Source organism: Cryptomeria japonica, chromosome 10, assembly GCF_030272615.1.
Source record: "Cryptomeria japonica chromosome 10, Sugi_1.0, whole genome shotgun sequence".
Lineage (NCBI taxonomy): Eukaryota > Viridiplantae > Streptophyta > Pinopsida > Cupressales > Cupressaceae > Cryptomeria > Cryptomeria japonica.
In genome coordinates, this window is record NC_081414.1 from 421,334,200 (window position 1) to 421,346,358 (window position 12,159).

General features: G+C 36.6%; 1 protein-coding gene across 1 annotated transcript in view; it reads left to right on the forward strand.

Annotated features, from left to right (window-relative positions):
• LOC131034121 (serine/threonine protein phosphatase 2A 59 kDa regulatory subunit B' gamma isoform) overlaps window positions 1–11,870 on the forward strand; it is a 40,949-nt gene extending 29,079 nt beyond the window's left edge. Inside the window, exon 2 of the mRNA XM_057965511.2 lies at window positions 10,925–11,870. Coding sequence (XP_057821494.1) covers window positions 10,925–11,305 — 381 coding nt within the window. The 3' untranslated portion in view covers window positions 11,306–11,870. The remainder of the gene's footprint in view (window positions 1–10,924) is intronic.
• The last annotated feature ends 289 nt before the right edge of the window (window positions 11,871–12,159 follow it).

The window sequence follows — 12,159 nt, forward strand, 5'->3', positions numbered from 1 at the left end:
ATAATTTAAAACTGCTTTATTTATTTATTTGCTCGGTAATAATATTTCTTTTTTTCATTTTCAGAAAAGTACAGTAAAGTTCTAAGTAAACTGCAGAAAAGAACACGAGCAACCCGCTAACCACCCTACCAGATCCGTCTGTTTCAGTTTTAAACCAAAATCCAAGAAATCCCAGCCCCACCCCAGTACAGATTTATCGAGCTTTGTCAAAAATTCGCTTGAACATGGTTTGCATTTTAACATACTGTTAATCAAAAAATCATCAACCTGCTCTACCCAATTAATTACATTTGAAACAGAGGAAGGGTACACCCCCAAAATGCATGATAAAACAACAAAAAGACTTTAAATTCAAATGCAGAATAGGCAAATTCATTAACTGTCTCCAAGCGAGCTCCCCGGTTCCGCACCACCCGTTTGCACATCTGCCGCCTTCCTCTTTCGCGGACGAAGCACCCTGCTACCCTCACCCTCTGCTTCTGCCTTCGCCTGCTCAATCACTGCTTCCAACTCCATTATCAAAACTTTCAAAGCCTCCCAGCCATGCCTTGCTTCCGCTCTGCGGTGTTCTCTGCAAAGCCCCTCCGCCCAGCGAATGAAAGGAGTGTATTTCCCCCCACGTTTGTGCTCATCATTTGCAACACCCTCTTGGACATCAAAGCCTTCACCCGGTTTAGCCCATTCAAGAAATTTGTCCAAGCCAACCAAAAAATCTCTGTGGACAATTGCCTCCACTACCCACCTCACCGTACATTCCGACTCACCCAATTCCAAACCCCAAGCCATGATTAAGGAGAAAACATCCATATTTGTTCTGTATCTATGCCTTACAAACCCAAAAACCTTGCCCAGAATCAGTTGCACACACTTCACCAGTCTTTCATCATTGAACAGAAACATACCCCTCAATCTCCTATCCGACACCTCCCCAAAGAAAGGGCAGAGTTGCTTGTTTGTCGTTAAGGTGAAGTTTGCCTCCATAGTTTCTCTACATCCATAGTGTCACCACCCTTCGCCGAAGTCTCAGAGGCTTCTCCAACACGAAAACAGAAAGTTGAGGCATCAAAAAAGGAGGACAAGCTACATTTAAGTTTAACTGCCCCTACAAAAATGGTCACTAATGCAGGATGTCCTCTGCTCTCCGCCGCCCATCTTCACATCACATTGCGGGACAGAGCATTATTTGCGTTCAGAGAATGAAAAGTTCAAAAGCTTCACATAACCCCAAATTTACTCCTCAAAAGATAGTTGCCTAAAGTCTTCAATTCTTAGTTTGCCAACCTCACCAAAGGATAATGCCCATTTTCATAAAGTGTCGGCCTCCATATTCCCAGAGCGTCTAACATGACTGATACGGAAATCTTCAAAGGCTGCTAATTCCTCCAATATTTTCACAATTAGATTTTGAAGGTGCCATGCTTCAATTCTCCCTTTAATTATCGCCTGAATGATTATGAGGAAGTCGGCTTCTAGATGAATTTTCCGGGCCCCTAACTTCTTACCAATTTTAACAGCCGTTAATGCTGCTAGAGCTTCAGCTACATTATTTGTTCCATACTCCAATTTTTTCACTCCCAAAGCCAAAACATCCCCTTTCCAATCACGAACAATGAAACCATCTCCTGACGGTCCAGGGTTCCCTTTAGAAGCTCCATCAAAATTAAATTTCCACCATCCCTCTGTTGGTTTCTCCCAAACAACTTCCATCTGCTCTTTGAAAACTGGATTAACCCAGCCAGGCCCCTTAACGGGCAAAACTGCTTTATTTTTACGAAAGAGGGATTGCATAAAAACCAAATAGTAGGCCCTCAAATAGTAGGGGTTCTTCACATACATGAAAGGGGTTTGTCATGTGAATCGTGACCTACCATTTTACTGAAATCCTCATTAGGGAATAATTTAAAAGAGTTTTGTTCTTTTACTGAAACCCTCATTAGGGAATACTTTAAAAGAGCCTTGTGCCCTTTTACCGAAACCCTCATTAGGGAACAATCAAATGAAAAACCATCATTATGGTTTACAATTTAACTTCTAAAACAATTCTATCCAAAGGAAACTAAAAGAAAAATTAAAATACTTTTACTCTTAACCTAAAGCAGATTTGTTCACACTAGCCAAAACAAGATAGGTATGTATAATTTTTTTTTCAGAACCATTTTTATAAAAACTTGGTAAACAATAAGGAATATGTGGCGAGTTGTGATTCTCAGGATTAATTGCAAGTTTTTTCAAGTTTAATTCCTGATCTATACATCTTTCTTGTCCTTGACCCCCTCCCATCCCTGGCCCACTAAAAAATAAAATAAAAATCCTTATCTTGCATGAAAAAAGGAAAAAAATCCTTGTCTTGCATGATCTTTATGGATCATGAGTATGAAATGTTAAATTGTAATAAAAACATAGATTGTAATCTTGTGAATAGTAAATTGAACTCAGGAAACACTTATATGATAGGAAAATTGAATTCTGAAGACAGACAGATTTTTTGTGCTAAAAAAAATTGCTGGTTTGCATAGGAGGTGAAAGCATATCTGTTGTTGCCAACTTGTCTAGATTAGAGTGAATGTGTAAATGTGCCCTGTCAGAAGCACAAACTTCTTTGTCAGAAGTGGCAAATTTATAATTGTTGCAGTAGAGTGGGATTTGAAATGAATAGACAACTTTTTGACTTACTGATTTGAAGAGGTTTCTCCTTGGGCCTAGGAAAACATTTTAACGTTACCAAAAAGTTTTAAATAGGAATTAGAAGTATGTCTTTACACGTGGGAGTATTTAAAAACAGTTGTATTGACCAAAGAAAGGAAGATTCAATTGTTTATAGGGGTATTGAGAGGTTGAGACAATTGTGTATGCCATTAAAAGAGCAAGGGGCAACTTGCATCCAAGCTACTCTCTGTACTTGGTAAGTTACTACATTAATTTAGTTACTAGGCATTTGCCACTATCAAAAGCTGGTTTTCCCCCTCATTGAAGGTTTATAGGGCAAATTCTTGAGCTTTTGTGTGAAATTCATTTTTGTTGTAGCTTGTTATTTCTTAATTTGATCAACAATTTCTTCTCTCTAACATTGTCATTTGAATATACGGGTAACAAAGTGTGTTAGCATAATTTGTTATTCCTAAATTCTATTAATTTAGAGAATGTATTTATTAGTTTGGTACAAGTCTTTTTGATCTATGCGGGATTTGTTAAAGGGTGTGTGTATGATAGCGAGCACAAAAATCTTAAATGGAGGAGTTGAATGCATAGGTAACTGCACTAGAAAAACCACATGTAAGGATTGATATTAAACCAACAATGGTTGGGCCAACAACAAGAGCACATGACAAAAGATAAAATGAGTCAAAGCTTTAGATAAAAAATTTCGCTTAGGGGAAGAAGGTAAGAAGATTTTGTGGATGATCCATTCTAAGGAAAAGAACCAATTCCATTTAAAGTGGAAATTAAAATTGAAAATCAAGACTTTTAATGGAGAAAGTTATGTGGAAAAGTTGGATTGTTGGAAAAATCAATTAGAAGTTTATCTCTGTGTTCATAAATTTAATGAGGCACAAAGAATTAATTTTGTATGCCTCAAAATTGAAAGCGACACCTTTGTATGGTGGGAAAACTATGCAATTAATTTTGAAAAGAAAAATAAGGCAATTGTGGGCACTTGAGAAGAAATCAAGGAATTTATCTAAAGAATTTCTACCCCATAGGCACGATCGAAGGATAAAGTGGATGTTTTTGAAACTGGTAGATGAGCAAATGTGTAGGATTACCTGACCAAGTTTTGAAGACCGGCATTTTTATGGCATTTTAACCGAGTTTTAAAAATATTTATTAAACTTGTAAAAGATGTTTTCTTGAAAAAGGAAGATTAGATATTGGTTTTAAGCAAAATAGTATTGTGTAATGGATATTGTTTTGAATAGGTGTGTTGATTATTTGCAAGCTATATGAGAAAATGAATATGTTTGAATAGCATTGTAATTAGAAAGATTGGCATGAGAATTCCTTGGTTGGTAGTGCAAGATAGGCAGTGGGGAGGGGCATGTGATGTACGTCTAGCAAACGATATGGTGTATACCTTGGATGGTTCCTGGCTTGGGCACAAAAAGATTATTAAATGATATTTCTTACATGCAACCATTAGCTTAAGGGCCTTTTGTCATTTTGCCTTTTTGTAAATCTTCCTATGGACCAAAATGCATAATTCCAAATTCTTGCATCTTTCTTGGTTGAATTTTTGTTTATATGTTCTTCCTCTCCTTGCCGCTTGTGTCTTTCTAAGGTCCTCAAAGCCTTTTAGTGTTGGGGCATGTGCAATATTCTAAGTGTTTGTCAGTCATCAGAGTTTTGGAGCTCCTTGACTAGCATCTCTATCTAAGTTTGATTTTTTCCAAGTCCCTTCAACTTTGGACCTTTAAACTTGTCCATCTTGTTGTGCCTTTCTTTCATCCCTTGTTGGAGTGTTGAAGTTTCACTTCCTTGGGAACCCTTCTCATGTCATCCTTGACTTCCGACTCCCAACTTGATGTTTTTGTCGAATTACCTTGTTGAAGTCAAAATTGTAGTGTTCCTTTCCTTGGGTACCCATTTCTTGTCATGGCCAACTCTCGAACTCCATCGATAAGTTCATACATCTCATAGGAGTCAGAATCTTGGTCATCCCTTTACTTGAGTACTCTTTGTGCACCCTTGATCTTTGACACCTAATGACTTCTTGTGACATATACTATCGGAGCTAGTGCTGCAAGCTTACCTAAAATGCCATACTAGGTATGAATCTTCCCCAATTCTTGACATCTCCCACTACTCGTCTCTTTGGGACTTCTTGTTTGGACTTCCCATCACTTGTAGTCTACTTCTCCTTGGGTACCAATTTCTCATCACATTCAACTGTCGAACCCCATTGATAAGCTCATACATCTCATAGGAGTCGGACTTTTGCTCATCCCTTTACTTGAGTACTCTTTGTGCACCCTTGATCTTTGACACCTAATGACTTCTTGCAATATATCCTATCAAAGCTAGTGCTGTGAGCTTACCTAAAATGTCTTACTAGATATGAGTCTTCCCCAATTCTCTATATCTCCCACTATTTGTCTCTTCAAGACTTCTCATTTGGACTTCCCCTCACTTGTTTGCCTTATGGTATGAGTTCTTCATCATCCCAACCTTTGAAATGCAAAACTCCCACCATTTCTCACCGTTCATCTCACCTACCTCCAAGCATGTCATAGAGTGCCATTAATGCACAATTTTGATGTTGTAACTTCTAGTAAGGGGCTCCTTTTGCCCAGAAACATTATTTAATATTTAGAGCATTGATACATTTGTACTTCTAGTTTCGAGACTAGAGAAAATGGCCTTAGCTACCATTAATGTGGTTGTAGGGTTTTGAAACTACATGACTTAACTCCATTATTACCGAACTCTTGCTGGTCATTGTTATTTCATTCCTATACCTTTCAAGTGTAGCTCTGCACATGTGGGCACGATTAGGGGGAAAATGATGTTTGATAGGAATGGGTGTCCACATTTGCATAACTTTTTGATGTTTGTTGACTTCAATGTAGGCTTCAACGTTCTTTCTGGGGTATTAAGGATTCAGAGTTGGAATAGAGGCATTATTATGAAAAATACAGAAAAACCCTAACTGGAAACCCCATTTTGAACCCTTGTGTTCGAATGCCCAGCTTTGAGGACAAAAACCCTTAGATTTACAGACAATCAGAGGATGAAAACCCTTTTGCTCACATTCATCAGAGGTCAAAACCCCTATGGGCAGAGCACAATCTTACATAGAGGTTGTATCAGAGCTTTCATGGTGGTACTGGTGGCTATTAATTGGGTTGAGCTTGACTGATATGTAGGTGGTTGTGGATATATGTGTCATATATGTAGTTTGTCAAAGCTGCTATAGCAGTGTTTGTAATGTCTCACAGTTCTGTTGAGTGTAAGAAAGATTTTGCAACCTATTTAATATTTGTAACCCAATTTGAATCTAGGGTATCAATAAATGCGAAATAGTGTTTGTAAGTTCTAATTACAATACTTAAACTCAAAATTTAATTGTCTCAAATACTATACATTTGTTGAGGATTTTACTTAATATTTGCTACATAATTAACCCCGGATCATTACACCTTCAAAACTAGGCACCAAGAGAGGCAAAAGTAGTTTCCAAGAATTGTTACACTACACATCTATTCAAATTTTTGAATAACATTTTAATGATTCAGTTTGTTTTTGATATTGGTCAAATAAGGTTTTCAAAGGGCCTGGACCCTTGTACAACAGATTGGCCATTAGGCAAAAGGAACAAGTACCATGAGATACGGCACCACCCAAACCCAACAAAATGAAATAGAGAGAGATACAGTAGCAGCTTAGCTACCATCCACCACAGCTACAACAAAGAACCCTATGGTCCAACCTAGACGATGCTAGACCCAGCCCTATTCAATTTTAAACCCTTCACTCTAGTGTGAGATTGGGAAAAAAAATTGGGTAGACCTTTCTTCTGCCTTTGTACAATAGTCCTTGTAATATTAACATTCGAATCCATGGAACAAGGTGAAGAGGGAGGGTATTCCTCAACAAAGAGTTCAAAAAGACGCACAAAAGGAACACTAGTATGTTGAGTTGGAACATGTACATGTTGATCAGCCACCACAAGATTTTGTTGAAGCGAGTTTGAGGCCATGTGATTAACCTCCACCGCATTATAAGCCTAATGATTTAACTTGTTATTATTGTTTCAAATAATTAAATCCTTGTTAGAAAATGTGGGAAAAAGGTTTATAAATTATTATAGGCATGGACTTGGAAGAAGAGGATATGCTAATGAAATACATTGGAGGGCTCCACACTCATATCAAAAGAAGATCAGTCACCGCAAACCCATAAGATTTGGATGAAGCATGTGTCCAATAATACTATGCGGAAAGCGAAGAAAAAATGCCACCCTCAAAGGAGGATGAAGTGGGGGGATCTTCTCCTCTCAAAATCTTGCTAAGATGTCGTGGGAGCAAAAGCCTCTCTAATGAGGGAGGTGTGTTTCATATAGACCATGGTATATGAAATTGTGATAAAAATAAAGATCTGCAATCTTGTGAGCAATAATTTGAACTCAAGAAACAAGAGTACGACCAGAAAAGTTGAAGTTAGAAGGTAGACAAAAGTAATTTTTGTACTCTTGCAAAATGTGGCTTTGCTTAGGTGGTGAAATTGTAACCGGTGCATCAAATTTGTCATAAACTGCAGTGAATGCACAAATGCCTCCCATGGTTGAAGCATTGAAATTACTAGGCCACTTCTTGAATTCCAGATTTGATTAGGTTTCTTCTTGGGCTTGGGAAAACATTTTAACTTCACTGAAAAGTGGTAAATAGGAGTTTTGAGTATGTCTTTACATATGGAAGGATTACAAAATAGCAAAGTTGTCAACTTGAAATTGGGTATGGGTATGTGAATATGATACATTGGTATGACAGATTTTGTTTTGGGGGTCTGGTTATGTTCTGGGTACATCCATACAAAAAGATTTAAAATTATAAATATATATGCTTGTAGCCGAAAATTAGAATTAAGTTTATAATACCATATATCATGCATATGCTAAATAAAACCACCGTAAACATTGCAAATTTTAATTTTTAAAACTTGAAATACTATTAATTTGATATCAATTTGTCAAATTTGAATGCCATGATAAATAATCTTTGTTCATTTTAGACTAATACAATCAATAATCAGTATCGTAAGGGTCATCATTAAGATCAACATCATCATCTGCACTGATAACAGGTAGATAAGAAGAAATACATGGAATCCCATTGCCACTTGCAACAAAAGTATGAGTGAAGATTGTGCAACAGCAGAATTATCCAAGTCAGTTTGCTTTAGGTCTACATCCTACAGCTTCGTTGCTCCTTTTACCCATTATCTTTGTGAGCAAGAAGGTGCAAATTGGAATGCACATAAACTAGCTCCTATGCTTAACTTGATGCCAATTGGTTGTGCTGTTCCTCACTCGTTGGTCCTCCTGTCACATCTTCCCCCCTTTCTCTTTTGAGGCTGTCTGTAATCTGATTCTTCACTCTCCTCTCCCTGATGATGGATCACTAAATGTGATCGGAAATGTTGATTCAAGAGCATACACAATTAATTCACAGACACTTATAAAGAGCATGGATTGTGGAAAGCGCTAGCCAATTACAATGAACCCATTCAGGTGACTGTTAATTTGATAGCAGGCGTAGTCATTTTCATTTAACAGTGATTCAGGTGGTCATTCCAACATCTTGATTTAACAAGAAGCATGGCTCTAGATGAAGTGCTTATCAAGAAATGGGAAGGTATAGAGTGATTTTTCCATTGTTGTGATTTAAACGATAGGCATAACTCTGTATGACAATGTTGGAGTGTAGGGGAAAAGGAATTTGGATTTCCTTTTATTGGCAATGGTAGCAGATTGGATGGTGAAAGGTTAATGACATGGCTACGGGAAATATAATTCACAGGAGGGAATTGAGGTGAAATGAGGATGAATTGTACAAGTGAATCTGTCAATGTAGTCATGGAAGCAATAATGACAAACAAATATTACAATCAGAAAATAAATGGTCCATGGAGGAATGTGAAATATAATGTGTAGTTTAAAAAATAATTATTGACAAGCTGGCTGGCTTAGGATATGAATTGGGCAAGTTTGCGTGATATCCTTAGATACCATATGTGGTTATCCTGAGTGCATGGCTCTAGATGAAGTGGTTATCAAGAAATGGGAAGGTATGGAGTGATTTGAGTGATTTTTTCATTGTTGTGATTTAAACGATGGGCATAACTCTGTATGACAATGTTGGAGTGTAGGGGAAAAGGAATTTGGATTTCCTTTTATTGGCAATGGTAGCAGATTGGATGGTGAAAAGTTAATGGCATGGCTATGGGAAATATAATTCACAGGAGGGAATTGAGGTGAAATGAGGATGAATTGTACAAGTGAATCTGTCAATGTAGTCATGGAAGCAATACTGACAAACAAATATTACAATCAGAAAATAAATGGTCCATGGAGGAATGTGAAATATTATGTGGTTTAAAAAATAATTATTGACAAGCTGGCTGGCTTAGGATATGAATTGGGCAAGTTTGCGTGATACCCTTAGATACCATGTGTGGTTATCCTGAGTGGTTTACTATGACAGTTATGAATGGAATGCTCCAGAAAGGTGGACTTACAGTAGAGAGAGAGAATTCAAAAAATCCAAACATTTTTATAAATGGTCAGATTTGTATACCCTGGTTTGTACCCAATTGGGCATGAATATGGAATGCCCCTTAGTTTGTCTTTTCATAACTCTTACTAATTTATTAGATATATTTATCCTGTTACTGGCCGTACATTTGAGTACCATTTATCTACTTGGCCATTTGTGGATATTGATATAAGTATTTTTCGTTATAATTGTGTCTGAATCACAAGATGTGACAAGATTCAAGGTATAATATTTCACATTTAGTGATTTACGTCACATCAAATGGAGAAACACATTATATGATGGTATTAAGGACAAGCATTTTATGTTTGTTCTTGAAATTATAAAGAATCCTAACAAGTACTCGTCAAGTTTTCAGTCTCCTTAAAGGTTTCCTTTATTGAAAACACATATATGGTACAAGAATTGTGGCAGAAGGTTTTAAACATACCATCTCTTCTTCAAGACTTCAATGGGAACATCTTTCAGTTTTTCTCTAGTGAGAGATTTTGATTTTTTTGATAAAAGTTATTTTCTCATGCTTCTACTTAAAATTGTAGGTTTTATTAACAAATTCAATATAAGCTCCGAATAGTTAAAATCTTTTTTTAATGTTCTCATTGCTTGAAATAAACTTTTGGCAATCTTTATAATTTATACTGATCATTTGCCACATCGATTTCCTTTTCACATTACAGTCCCTGGGTTGTAATAAAATAATCAAAGATTGGTTTCAAGTTTTGGTAAAAATTAGACAAGTCTAAGTAAAATGGTGATGGAATATTCTAGTCTATTTGCAATCTTTATAATTTATACTGATCATTTGCCACATCGATTTCCTTTTCACATTACAGTCCCTGGGTTGTAATAAAATAATCAAAGATTGGTTTCAAGTTTTGGTAAAAATTAGACAAGTCTAAGTAAAATGGTGATGGAATATTCTAGTCTATTTGTAGTGTAATCTGATTTCTGACACCCCATGTATATATATTTTGCCTGGAAATCTGTCTGCTTCTAGCATTTCTTGAAAAATTATGCAGAGGGTCTTTTTTGTCTGCCATAGATTTTCTTAGCTGGCATTCATTCTTGATTCTTATTCATCACACTTTCACAATGCTTCTCCGTTAGGACAGCACAGCACACCTTCATGGATGCTGGTTTTCTTTGGAGCTTTTCGTGATGCCTCTCTGAACTTTTGTTTCTTCCAACCTTCTTGGACTTCCTTTGCGGGTTTTTTTTTTTGGGAGATGCACTAGGCATTCCCACTTAGTATTTTGAACAATATGTTTTGAAGTCATCTGGATTTCCCCTGGCAACCAGGGGCTGCTATTAGTTTAGTTTAATTAAATTTGATTATTACTACATTGATGTGATATGCCCATATCCTTGGGCTTGTATTAATATTCTTGGTTTCTTTTGGTTTTCTTCTGTGTTCTTAACATGTTTTCATGTTCAACTATTTTATTTTTGGAATGTCTTAATTTAATTAACAACTGAACTAATTCTATTCAGTTGAAGGTAATGTCCACATCCATATGTTGAATATCATCGTGCAGCCTTTTCTTGTCATTTTTTTTTCTACTGATGATTGTAAATTCAGTATGCTGAACTGTTGAATTTTTTAGTTCAAAAGTTGCCATTTTTTGTTGATTTGTTGCCTTGGCTTTCTCTTGTAGGTTGCTGAACGGGCTTTATTTCTGTGGAACAATGATCATATTGTTAGCTTGATTGCACAAAACAGGCATGCAATTCTGCCTCAAATTTTTCCTGCATTGGAAAGGAATACTACAAACCATTGGAATCAGGCTGTCCACAATCTAACTTTGAATGTAAGAAAAATGTTCCTGGAGATGGATGAAGAGCTATTTCAAGAATGCCAGGGTAAGTTTCACGAGGAGGAAGCAAAGGCAAAACGAGTACAAGAAATGCGTGAAATGACATGGAAACGCTTGGAAGCAGTTGCTGCTTCAAGAGCTGTAAGTAATGAAGCAGTGCTTGTAGCACATCCAGCTGGTAGCAATGCTTCTCTCAGCCAGAGAGCTACTGTCGGAAGTTGATCTTCTGTAATTATTTATTAATTTGTTGGTCAGGGAAGTGGAAGTAATGAAGGGAACATTTGGTACTTTTTCAACATCTCTTCTTCAAAGTCTAATGACATGCAGGATTGTATCGTTACTCTTTTCTGAACAGTGAGCTTGAGCTTGTCTTTGTTACAGGTAGGGTGTTCTGTAAAAGGTCCAGGAGTTTGAAGCTTGGACCATAATGTGCACGATTGGAAATTTCTCTTCCATTCTTCAATTCCATATCCTCTTTGAGACATTTAAGGTCGTTGGTAAGGAAGAACTAGTTGGAAAGGGGTTATTCATGCAGTCACTAGTTAGTCTGTAAATCACTTGAAGATAAATATATAGAAGTTTAGGTTTTAGGCTGTACCTTTCAGATTCCAACTATGCTTGTAACTTTGTTTTGGCCCTGGGGATAACAAAAATGTTCTCTACCTTGATATTGAGAGCTATAGCTACCTTTGGGTTTATGTTTGTAGAGAATGATGTATAAAGCGTATATCCTGGTTTGGATTCATACGCTGCTGTTGCTAATATATTTACATGGAATTCTTTTGGATTTCTTTGTGAGGTATTAAGCTTTTTGCTTTCTGCTGATTTTTTAGCCTGCCCTTTGTTGATGTTATCAATTCATTTTAAAGCAAGCTCACACATTAGAGGCAGTTATTGCAAGGCAATTTCTTGCGGCCATTTTAATGTTTGTATTTGACAGTTATTTGTGGGATTTACTGTTTCCCATATTTTTATGCTCAAAGCTCATTAACTTGCAATCATTTATTGCCATTTTTAATGTCTTGTATCTTAAATTTCGTCAATGTTAAATTTCTTTATCCGGATAATAATGAGAA